Source organism: Pseudochaenichthys georgianus, chromosome 3 (assembly GCF_902827115.2).
Source record: "Pseudochaenichthys georgianus chromosome 3, fPseGeo1.2, whole genome shotgun sequence".
Taxonomy (NCBI): domain Eukaryota; kingdom Metazoa; phylum Chordata; class Actinopteri; order Perciformes; family Channichthyidae; genus Pseudochaenichthys; species Pseudochaenichthys georgianus.
Window position 1 is genome coordinate 40137428 of NC_047505.1, and position 13208 is coordinate 40150635.

The 13208-nt window shown below is 44.3% G+C and overlaps 1 protein-coding gene across 1 annotated transcript in view; it reads right to left on the reverse strand.

Annotated features, from left to right (window-relative positions):
* Nucleotides 1-483: 483 nt before the first annotated feature.
* Nucleotides 484-13208, reverse strand: part of kiaa1549lb (KIAA1549-like b) — a 68135-nt gene continuing 55410 nt past the window's right edge. Inside the window, 6 exon segments of the mRNA XM_034074932.1 lie at nt 484-3464; nt 4550-4701; nt 4842-4987; nt 5321-5415; nt 5501-5869; nt 8377-8509. Of these exon segments, the coding sequence (XP_033930823.1) occupies nt 3201-3464; nt 4550-4701; nt 4842-4987; nt 5321-5415; nt 5501-5869; nt 8377-8509 (1159 nt within the window). The 3' untranslated portion in view covers nt 484-3200.

Below are 13208 nucleotides of genomic sequence, written 5' to 3' on the forward strand. Positions count from 1 at the left end.
ATGGAGCAGACGGTGAGAGTGATAGTCAGAGGGTACATGGGCCAGAAACGCTTCCAAGGAACAACTAGGACACGGAAAAAAACAGGCTAGTGTTCTTGGAAAATGAATTTAATGAGTGAAATCTGGTGAAAAGGCACACTAATTGTCCAGGTTATGAGAAACAACCTGCATCCAGTCTACAAGATAAAAGCTGTCACAATACATACAAATGTGTAGTTTATTTTTTAACCAAAAGAACAATGCACTGAGTGATCACCATTGATTATCTGTTTATTTTATTTTTTCTTTCAATATTTTACCTCCGTTTGTTGTAAACAGTTGACAATACAAATCACCTCTACTATTAATTAGTTCTATATTGGAACATGGTTAAATGCCAGGGAAGTCCAGCATCAGTGCAACAGTCCTTTCAGCTCTTCTGTTACTGCTCATCGGGAAATATGACATGCAAAAGAGGGTTAGGGTTAGAATTAAAGACGCAGATGATGGTTGAATCTTCTGTTAAAACCTTTTATTTAATTGTAATCATGTAGGCTAATATTTCTGTCATCCTCCATCCGTCTCAAAGTCTTTTTGTTCAATCAATCACTGAGCAACATCAAATATAACAAGATCAGGCAGATGAACAAAGGAAATTAGAAACAAGTCAGGAAGACAAAAAGACAGATTTTTAATAGGTTTAGCTCACTTCATGTTTCATTTGTTAGAATCATCATTTTTCTAAACCAACTAAAACCCTCTTATTTAATAACGCCAAGTTTTCTCAGTTATCCAGCATGAAAATGTGGAAAGGTGTTCACTTCTGGTACACACAAATGGTTTCACTGTATTTAGTACAGTTCTTAAGACATTAAGTGCTCCTCTGAATAATGGGTAAAAGGAATATTGGGAAAACAAGCTACAACAAAGTTCTTGTCAAGTTTAAGACAAACAGTATTTTGTTACTTACTTAGACAAAAACAGGCATGAGTATAAAAAAAATGTTAGGGGGGTTAGGGTTGTTGTTGAAAAGTAAAAAAGCTAAAGTCACTCAGGACTGCTGTGAAAGCAACTCTGTTAAACCAAAGGAAATAATGATTTAAAGGCATTTTCACTCTTATTTGTCTTCCTGTGTAACAAATGCCATCTATCTTATGACAGCACTGCTTATTATTATCAGCTCAAAGAAAGCATTATGCAAAATGTGCAATAATATAAGGGAAAGTAGACAACAAGAAGACATGTAAATGCAAACATGTTGCAGCACCCCTGCTATTATCTGGAGTCAATCCCCCTTTCTATTCCCAGCCAGCAGTTCCACATTAAGAGTTCATCACAACCTATTGAAAGCTTTTATGCCACAGTAAAATATGAGTATCAGTCTTTCTGAGAAATATGTATTCCAATAATGCAATCATTGAATAACTTGGTAAAAAGGAGTCTTATTAAAAAGTTTAGTTTTGAGCATTAGCTTGGTATAGTGGCCTGAGTCTGATGTCATAAACAGACATAGGGTGACAAAGCTGATTTAGATGGCCAAGTAAATAATTCAGATGAAAATAAGTGTGGTATTTAGATGATAATTGAACACTGTCATCAAAAAGACCAGTTGAATCCTTGAATTTATAAATCTTCTACTAAGTAAAGAGTTGACCCACTTAATTTTAAATTGATATTTATGACGGTTTCCACAATGTATCCTGGTAGGTAGAAGTTTGTTCAGTCATTTGTCATGCCCCAATGTGCTGTGTGGGTGATTTAAATAATAATTGAATTTGAAAACTGTAAAAAAAAAGAAGCATTTTTAACAAACTTGCAATGATGGAATTACCTTTTAAAGTAAAATGTCTACCTCAGCATAATTTCATTTGCGCTTTACAAAATAGATGATCCCAGAGAGCACTGATGCTCCACAGTAATATGTTCTCACTGAACAGGGTGCTTCTGAAACAGTTCTTCTGCACACTCAATCCGAGTCGACGCTCAGGCAGACATTCACAATGTTACACAATGATTTGTGCACTTAAAACTTCTTAGAACAGGAGTACTGATGTAGGACCTATTATCAGGTCAAGATCTTACATGAACTTTGTATTTTATTCATGAAATGCACCCATTGAGACCTCTTAAATGTTTCAAGGCAAGTAAACAAATGATGAAATGCCCTTGTTCAGTGTTTTACCTTCACGAGAAACTGTGGCAGCAGCAAAGAGAATGTTTTTGTGACAATGGTTTTGGGGTTGTACTGTATGTGCAATACATCATCTGTGCATCTCGAAAGCACTGGGCTAGTAGGAAAATTATTACTACAAATGTGAATTAACATAACTTTTTCATTTGGGTTTTTGAGCGTGTGTCTATGTTTCTTCTTATTCTAAACAATAGTTTGGTCAAAGTATTCACGCTATGTCAATCAAGTCAAGGTACCTTGTGCAAACAGATAGATAAATACTTCCGTCTATTTCATATACATGAAGGCAAACATCCATCTATATGTGACATCATCATAGATGCAACTTCCATGTTTCAATTCGGTTCAACTAAAAAGGCAAATGCATATGTACTGTATTAGTCCATTTGTTATTTAACATAAACTACTTTAAATCTCTAAATAGTTAACCAACCAAGTACAATCAGTCATATGTTTGTTATTAGTGTTAAAGTGTAGGTATGTAATATGAAAATAATAACACAAATATATAAAATGTGTAGTTTGATGTGGTAAAGATGCTTGAATGAACTGATATTGATGTAGCCTGTCTAGATAATGGTCTATAAAAAGGAGATAAGATACATAATGTCCTAATACTGTACATGCTCATATACACTGTGGTTTAGACTTATACCATCTGACAGGAAGTATTTGGTCCTCTCAGTACAGACAATAATGCTTTTCTCTTTTCAATCAATTCTGATTAACAAAACAAAAAGTGTAATCCTGGGAATGAAATTATATTTTCCATATTTATCGATCCTATTGACATATCTACAAAGAAGAATTGCATGTAGTTTCTTGGGACATCATCAGTAGAGGATGACATATGTTCTCTTCATTTAAATGTGGAGCTGCAAAACAATTGTGTGTAAAAAGAAAATCAATCAGTGGGTAAAGTCCATTTTACTGTAAAAACATCCAAAATGAGTCTAAAAGAGTACCGCCTTTTGTGTACCGCTTAAAGACCAATGCACAGTCAACCTTCCTGCACACAAGGGGATTACAACTAGAACTCAAACATGTCATTCTGCTTCTTCGCCAGCTTGGCCACCTCCTGCCGGATAGCCTGCACCAGTGCAGAGGTGGAGAGGCTGCTCAGGGGCACGTTGTCCATGTCCTTCACCAACTGGGGCAGGCTTTGCTGGCATGCTGTGCTCGGGGCAGTGGGTGGCAGCTCCAGTGCCTGGTTGTACTGCAGGGGCAGCCTGGGGGGGCTCCCCTGTGGGTAGCGAGGATGAGGAAAAGCCTCTACATACCCGGGCAAGGGCACCTGGAAAACAGGGCAGACATGAAATCAGTAATACAGTTCATTTATAATATTATTACCTATGAAAGTAATGGGTGCCAATGAGATGATTAGAGCGTTACAGTATGTGCAACAGTTTTTAAATTGTATTTTTCTGAGTGAACCTTTTCTCTTGCAACACTATTTTAGAATAAATGAAATGGGAGTTTAAAAAGAATGAAAAAAGAATAATAAATAAAAAAATTAAAACAGGGAAATAAATGAATGTGGAGATGTACTGAGTGGATGTTTGAAATGGACTTTGGTTGAAACACTCCAAAAACGACTACTTTTGAATGTTGATAAAAAAAATAGATTAGATTAGATTTATTCGAAACAAAGATTTTAAGAAAAATCTAAGTAAAAGTAGGTGTTCATTTAAGAAATGATCGGTGATGACCCTAACCCCAGTGTTTTGTTGTGTCCACTCAATGGCAGCCATACATTCAGTTCAGCAAATGGTTTCTAAATGACACTGGTTCTGCAAAAAGACACTGGATGAAGGCATCTGATTGAAACAGACGGGGGGAAATGTATAAAACATTCTTTACAAACAAGGAGAGGTGTGTGCAGGGGAAGGGAGGACGGGAGGTTCACATGGGGTATAACAGATCTGACAGGAAGAAAAAGGAACCTGTCTTTATTAAATGAAAAACAGCTTTGAAGGTCTTTGTTTAGTGAATCCCATTAATATTCAAGATGTATAAAATAATCATCTGAGTGCTGAGATGGTCTTCGAAATATAATATTTAATACAGCTATACTGATCTTCCTATTTTGAGTGTCCTTAGGCTGACAAGACGTAATGGAAAAATATCCCACACAGCTTACACAGTAATGTATTAGTTGTGTGTATTCAATTAAAAAGTATTGACCTCAGGGTCTTCTGTTTATAAAGTCAAGACACTGGCTTCTAACGTCATGTCACAATTTTTCTGAAAATTCGAGATATAAATACAAAGCTGTTGATGTCCTGGGAAAAATGTGACGTTCCTAATTTATATAAAGACATCTGATTTTATCACCATAATTTGGTTATTAAACCAAGCAATCTAAATAGGCTTCCTTACAGACTCTGCCCACTGTGGCGGTAGATCCTCAGGTTCAGGGGGATAGGACATCCAGGAGGGGCTGTGGTAGGAGGTGGTTGGCGTGGACACAAAGTACTCTGAGTACCCCGACCTGGTGGCTGGGATGGCGTAGACAGCTGTTATTGGGTTTCCTATAGAAAAGAGATTACATTCACTGGTGAATGCATTTCAGGGAATGTATTACCATTCTTGAAAAATGGATACTGGCATGGATGCAAAAACACGTTATGGTTTCTTTAAAAAATGTCAAGTCATCTATTCATATGCTTACCTGAGTAGTTGGACACAGGCTCTGCAGCGATAGATGGAAGTGCCGCTCTAGATGTCGGCCCATATGGGTTGCTGTCACGTTGACTGTGCATTCCAGTGACAGATGTCTCTAAACTCCTTCCCTTAGGCCCCAAGTCAGAAGTGGAACTAAATTGCACAGAGATTGGAAAGGCATGCATGTAGAGAGTTACTGACATATTTGACAAGTACCACTAGATGGCAGACACAGTCCATTTTGAAATGGTTGTACCTCATTAACATTCTTGCCACCTCTCAATGCACTAGCTCAATATTCAAATTTAAACAAGGCCTAAAATCACCCAGGCAAAAACACATTACCTGGCAAATGTATCTCGTCCCTGAACATGAATTTAAATGTGAGAAAATGTGGAATATCCGATGGGCTCTGGGAGGCTACGGACAGTATGTGTATGTCTTTGTCTGGCTGCATCTGTGTGTGTGCGACTGATTCAGCCTTACCGTCTTAAGGGGTTCCCAGGGGGAGGACCAGTGCGAGGTGGTAAGGGGGGAGGAGAACCAATGGCCATCTCAGGAAGCTGGGTGAAGCGAAAGGCCTTAAAAACATAGTGAAGGGCATTTAAGGTTATATAAACTCCAACACAGCTCTAAATGGAGGGGAAATAATCAAATCACATTTACCGGTTTGGGAAGGCTGCAGTCATATATGTCTGAGCCATAGGACGGTACCCACTGCAGACCCTGTCCACAGCTCATTGTACCCGGGGCGCTGGTCACAACGTCTGCGTAGGGGAGGGGAGGCGGCGCGGGGCTGTAGTGGTCGGGAGGAAGGTGGAGATGGGAGTGCCTTCCGGATGTGGACTGCCCCCCTGATGCCAGGCTGAATGCCTCCTCCAGCAGCAGGTGCATCTGCTGTCGCACTTCATCAATGGACGGCTGTGAGCTCAGAGTGGACGTCTCCGAGTGGCCTTTCAAACCGCGGCCGTACATGTATCCCCGCGGCCCCATTAGACGGTCAACATTCGTCTCCTCAATCAACTCAGGTTCAGTCTAAATAACATAGATCAAAAAAGAATGTGAATTGAGATACAGAGTACATAGAGACAGTGTAAACTATTAAATAACATAATGTGCAAGGGATCGGATCGAGAGGCGAACACAGTAACAAACAATATGGAAGCTTTAATACAAACAAGAATAAAAGGATATACTATAAAGCTTGTGGACAATTTTAAGTACCCAAATGTTAGTTCTATTGAGATTGCTTATAATGGTGAACTCGTAGCCGCAGCCAAATGTGGAGCCAGATTCTGTTTCTGATTTACGCCAAGATCAAATATTAGAAAAATGAAACCTTTCCTTACTGAATTAGGGATATTTCAATAGAAGCAACTTTAAAAAGCTAGAAAGTTACACGTCCTGTAATGTCTCCAGTCATTCTCTCAGTGGTTTGTTGACAGGATGCTGAGAAGCTGGAAGAGGCTGTTTAATGTTTGCAGAGCTGGATCCAGCTTGGATCCAGCTGTGTTACTGCTTGGTCACAGTAGGTTTACGCAGCAGAACCAGGCAGTTTGTTTCACTGCATGCTAACCAGCACTGTTCTGTACTGAAAAGCATCAAACAATACTTAAGCAGTTGCTATAAGTCTTTTGTCTTTGTGCTAATGTTATTTCTCTATCTGCCCTCAGTTTCTCGCTTATTATCTATATTACATGTTATTATATACGTTTACCCATTATCATGTTTCCCATATATATACAGACTGCTGCAGCTCCGCTGTCACAAGGACCGATACAGGAAAACATTCCTGCCCACTGAAAATAGCACAGTACAATAAATCACCTCTGGCTGGAAGAGAACTCTCTGCTCCAAAGTTTATTTTGTAATAAAACCACGTTGTAAATTGTACACATATATAATCTGTTCAATATTTAATATTAATATTCCATATGTCATATATTTATGTATATATATATTTGTATATATAATATCTTGTCAAATCCAACATGTATATTTTCTATTTTCTTTATTTTCTTGTTTATTTCTAGTTTTGTTTTTATTGTAAAATGCCTTTTATGCTGCTGCAACACAAACAAATTCCCAAGTTGGGTTCAATAAAGTATCATCTTATCTTATCTTATATTCATTGCATCTCCATCTAAATGATTTACCCACTGCCTCACTTTTCCATTCTCTTTCTAAAATATTTCCCCTCATCGGTTCATACTCTTTACTCTTTTGCCATCTCCCAGCCTCTGTGTCCATCTTACTAGTCCTTATATTCAGCGATAAACGAGTTCAGGCTGCCCTACTTCCTGTGTGAATCACAGGTAGCCACAGGAGACCTAGCATAGTGCACTTCATCACATTTTTATTTATTTTATTTTATTTTATGAATCATGAATCAGCCAGCCCTGCAACAGGGAACGGCGGAGGTTTGCATCTGCAGTGATGGGGTCTGTAGCCACAATAGTCCCATTGTACATGGTCAGGAGTTCTTTGAAAGGATTGTGAAGCTTGTACTGACTATAGAGCCTGCTGAACATTTGGCTACACAGGGTTCAACCAAATAGAAACAAATACAAACTGACCAAGGGTCATTCATGACAATCGAAGTCTGGATAATCTAATTCTGTAGAGCTTCTGAATTCATATGGAATTTTGCTCATGGCACCACCCTGTCGTCTCAAGAGCCAGATAGATCTAGATGATACAGACTATGAATAATATGCATAAGAGGCTATTTTTAAAGCAGACATGTAACTTGAAATAGCAGAAAAAGCACAGGGTATATAATAACTATGTTTTTCCTTTGAGCATCCCAGTAAGCCATGCCAGTGATCCAGCACAACAATACAAGAGTCAGTCTTAGTGTCCTGTGTTTTTCCTGCTGTCACTGGTCAAAATTGCTGGCAGGTCAATGGCAATGCACTGAAATATTTCTAAAGCGGGTCATGTTTATTTTACAATAGAAGAGCTCGAAGACTCTCAGGAGCTCATATACTAGTACTCTGACGTCATGACAGAAAGAGCCATGTCCATTATGGAACAATACGAGAGAGGAGGCATAAACCAGCTATCCTGAGATGCGTTACATATCAAAATGACAGAACCTTATAAATCTTAATTCTTAATTATGAATGAACCAGTTCCTTTCTTTGCTTTGGCTTAACTGAAACCCTGCCTGAGAAGAACATGTCTGATTTTGAGCTCAGTGACTGCACAGTGTTTCAAATAGGGCAATAGGACTCAAGTTAGCACTGATAAGCTCTGATAATTATGTTTTCCATTTTTATATTTCATCATAATAGCTTGAAAACACTGGCATTATTTATTTTTGAATTTTAACTTGAAAGACTTACAAGAATATTAGCATGATATACATTAGAATTTCTTTAGAATATTATGTAGTAACTGCTTTTATTTGAGGAGGAACAGCACTATACTTTTTGGCAAATCACTTTGTTAGAGTAGGATTTCATAATGGTAAAGGTGAATTATTATGGTAAGTTTAAGTGCATCTTGTTGGGAGTTGGGGGGGATGACATGTGACTCACATCATAGCCGCTGTTGCGGATGCCTCTCCTGGGTCTCTCCCTCATAACAAGCAGGTCCATCTCTGTCCCTCCAGGACTGGGACTGCTCAGACTCTGTCTGCTGCGATAGGCCGTCTGTCCTACCTGCGAGTGCCTGCCAATTAGTAGAGAGTGGATAGAGGATTCATTACAAAACATACCTGGGGTGTAGTTATTATTCAGCTTTCTTACTCAAGCTATGTGAGTGTCTGCCAGTAAAGGCAGGTACACAGTACAAGTGGTGGAGAACACAATATGTGTCTGATTTTCTCCGAATGCAGACCCTAACACAATAATTACGTTTAGGATATCTCATAAGGACCTCAAATAAAAGAGCTGAATCAATAGTTTACATAATGATGTTGTGCCGTATGTCAGGTATCAGAGTATCCTTGAGGTGTTGCACAGCAAATGTAATACTGAAGCATCTAGCAACACACAACAACAATCATTCAATCAATCAAATAAAATATGTGTATCAGCCAAACCTGCTGATCACTTGATCACTTTTGATTTTGAAGGATGGTTGTTGGTCTAAGAAGTGAATCCACAGCCATACTCACGTATTTCGACAGTAAATAGCTGCTAAATTCATTATCTTGCTCAACATGGTGGGATATATAAAAATAGCTATTCACCTCCTCACTAAGTCAACACATAAGCCAACATTTCCGCTCTGAAGACAGCTAGTGTAGCTACCTGTTAATCTGATGTGGACATGTTGAGCCTGTAATAACCAAGTATTCTTTATGTGCATGTGTAAAGCAGCAGCAAGACGGAACCAGCAGAGTTCAACACCCTGCCAATCCTCTTATCTCCATTATGGAGGCTCAGGACTTGGATCAAACTAATCAGACAGGCCTGATGGGTCTCTTTCTGCCGACTAAGACAGGATAATCACAACTGAAGAGTGTATCGCCGGCCACTAGAGGGCAGCGTCTACACTGCTGTCGCTGCCCGGATATGCCGTGCTTTGACCCGGAAGTGCCTAGCGGCCATTTTAGTTCACATGTTGTTCATTCATTGTTCACCCATTTCCGGTGAGGGTTGGTCTCCGCCAGGGCTGCGCTTTGTCACCAATCCTGTTTGTAATATACATGGATCGGATTTCGAGGCGTTAGTCGTGGGGGAGGGGGTCTGCGGGTTCGGTGGACTAAGGATTGCACCACTGCTTTTGCAAGATGATGTGGTTTCTGATGGCTTCATCGGTCTGCGACCTTCAGCACTCACTGGATCGGTTCGCAACCGAGTGTGAAGCGGCTGGGATGAGGATCAGCACCTCCAAATCTGAGGCCATGGTTCTCAGCAGGAAACCGATGGACTGTCCACTCCAAGTAGGGAATGAGGCCTTACCCCAAGTGAAGGAGTTCAAGTATCTCGGGGTCTTGTTCTCGAGTGAGGGGGGGGGAACATGGAGCGTGAGATGGGCCGGAGAATCGGAGCAGCGGTGAGCGGTTACTGCAGTCGCTTTACCGCACCGTTGTGATGAAAAGGGAGCTGAGCCAGAAGGCAACGCTCTCTGTCTACCCGGGCCATTTTCGTTCCTACCCTCACCTATGGTCATAAAGGATGGGTCATGACCGAAAGAACGAGATCGCGGATACAAGCGGCCGAGATGGGTTTCCTCCGCCGGGTGGCTGGTGTCTCCCTTAAGGATAAGGTGAGAAGTTCGGTCATCAGGGAGGGACTCGGGAGTTGAGCCGCTCCTCCTTCGCGTCGAAAGAAGCCAGTTGAGGTGGTTCGGGCACCTAGTTAGGATGCCACCCTGGGCGCCTCCCTAGGGAGGTGTTCCAGGCACGGTCCAGCTGGGAAGAGACCAAGGGGTAGACCTAGGACCAGGTGGAGGGATTATATCTCTTCGCTGGCCTGGGAGCGCCTTGGGATCCCCCAGTCAGAGCTGGTTGATGTCGCCAGGGAAAAGAAAGTTTGGGGCTCTCTGCTGGAACTGCTACCCCCGCGACCCGACCACGGATAAGCGGGAGAAGATGGATGGATGGATGGATGTTGTTCATTCACTCCGCCTCGAGTTGAGACGTTCATCCACTCACTCATGTAAGACTGTTTCCACTACTGTTTAGTGTGTCTTTAATATATGTAATTGAATATATGTGTATTGGTCATGACATGCATGTATGTAATACTTTGTCAGCTTATCCTGCGGCATTGCTCTGTTTCAGGGTGTCGTCATCTTTGTCATTAAAGTACCAAGACTGACATTGAGGAGTGTGTTTCTTCATGACGACACCATGGTCGTTGTTGGATGCCCTGTCCCCGGCTGCGAGTTTGAATCCCAAGACTTGTCTGAAGCACTCGTCATTGCTATATTGACGATTCATGGATTTAGCCACCAGCACGCAGCGCCTGTCATGGCCGCGCCAGCCCAGGCCCCCAGCCCCTCCCGGCCCGAGACTCGATCGGCCCAAAGTTGATGTGGGCGTTGTCGATAGAGGAATGGAACGTGTTCATCCGCCGTTGGGACGTATTCCGCGCCGGCTCAGGCATAGGGGATGCCCAGGCCCCCTTCCAGCTGTTTCAGTGCGCTGGGCCTGTACTTGGAGACAGCCTGTTGAAAGCCACCCCCGACGCCGCTTCCGGACCCTTGCCAGACCTAATCACCGTCATGCGTTCCCTAGCTGTCATCCCAGTCGCTACATGCGTCCTGCGCACCGAGCTACTTCAGTTCCACCAGGAACGCGATGAGACATTCCGTGCATTCGCTGCCAGAGTGCTGGGTAAAGCAGAGACATGCGCATATAATGCGGTATGCGAGTGTGGTAAGGACGTGGACTATACCGACCACATCATCCGTGATGTTCTGCTCAATGGCATTATGACTCGGACATACGCCGCGAGACGCTGGGGACCACCTGACGTCCTGGTTAAGCCAGTTAATGACGTAATTGCACTCGTCGAGAACAGAGAGATGGCCCGTAACGCTCTCCCGTCGTCCTCCCTATCAGACATGTCGTCATTCCGGCGCACTGAAGGACGACTCCACAGTGCCTAAACGTGCCTCGTGCCCGGAATGTAAGAGCGTCTTAACGTCTTCACGGAGGGCCTCGCGGGTGGAATCCTAAGCCTCACCAGGTGTTGCATCGGGCTGATATAGGGCCCGCCGACGACAGAGGCGTCAACAGCCGTCGTCCGACAGTCAACAGGCCGCCATGGGGTCAGGAGCGGTCTCCCAGGTCTCATCGGTGCAAGCTGGGGGCCCGCCCTGGCCGACGTTCACAGGAGCCATCGCCGACGCGCGCCCCTACGTCGCACGGATGTGTCAACAGGCAAGCACCTATCAGACTCGAGCACCAACATCTTCTCCAAGGGCGAATGGAGACGGGCCAGGCTGAGAGACCACCCCCGGAGCATTAATCACCATCTCGATGGACATGCCAGTCGGGCTGAGGGATGGCACCGGCAACCGGGGCTCGGCCAACGGAGCTCGGATATCCGCCGTCACGGACACTGGCGCGCAGTCGGACCTTTGGTCGCTGGAGGAGTTCCTGGCCTGCTGGTTTCTCGTGGGACGACCTGCGACCGTCAGCCTCAGCCTGTCAGCCGCCAAACCGCTCCCCTATATCCATCGAGGGGGCGTTCTTCGCTAGGCTCTCGACAACCTGGTGGTGGGTGGCGAAGTCGATAGGGACTTGGCTTGGGAACTGGAAGGTCACCAGTTCAAGTCCCCGAAAGACCAAGTGCTACCGAGGTGTCCCTGAGCAAGGCACCGTTCCCCACATTGCTCGCCGGGCGCCGTTCAAAATGGCAGCACACTGCTCCTAACACTAGGATGGGTCAAATGCAGGAGAAAATAATTTCCCCATGAGGGATTTAATAAAAGGTTCATCTTAATCTAATCTTAACCTGCAGCGGGGGGTTGTGTCACATCCTGCCGTTCCATGGTATATGTGAGCAGCTCGGTCCGGCCATGTACCTCTCCTACGAGTCGTTGCTCAACCCTCTGCCTCTTGCCCGCGAACTTCCCATCGGACGACGTTGCAGGGGGGCACAAGGACAAGCGTAGCCCTGACACGGCTAACACGCCAGACCAGCCCTTGTCCGTCAATGCGACGAGGTCAGCCAACGGCGGCTGCGTGGGGCCAGGTGACCCCCGGGACGCCCAGTGCACATGTCCTCAGCGCACGGTCCCCCCGGCGCGCCCCGTAGCACTGCCGTTCCCTTTTAAGCCAGAGAAACAATAACAGGATGAAAGATTGGCTACTCGGGGAGATATGCCTCGTCAACGTTCAATACTTGCCCCCATCGAGCACTACCATGCATGGAGGGGCCACCTATCGAGATTGCACGTGGACCCCCGCAGCTACGCCTAGGGCATGTCACACCGCGGCTACAGTGCCTCTACACTGGCAGCGAAGGGTCCACGATGACCTCCTGCGGGACGAAGCCCTTGGGGTCATTGAACGTGTGCCATACGGCGAGCCTGTGACGTGGTGCCATCGTATGGTAGTCACTCGGAAGCACGATGGTTCCCCACGCAGGACCGTGGACCTCTCCCCCCTTAACAAGTTCTGCCAACGTGAGACCTTCGCCACTGAGTCCCCGTTCCACCTTGCACGCCGCTACCAGTGTCCCCCTGCGTGAGTCGGATCGCCACCTCACTACCTTCATCACACCTTCGGCCGTTGGCGCTACACCAGGGCACCACAGGGTTTCCTGTCATCAGGGGATGGCTACAACCGTCGGTTTGATGCCGTCCTCTCGGACTATGAACGCAAGGAACGTTGCGTGGATGACACCATCCACTATGACACCGACCTGGAGCAACACTGGTGGAGGACCATCGACTTCCTGGCGCGTGT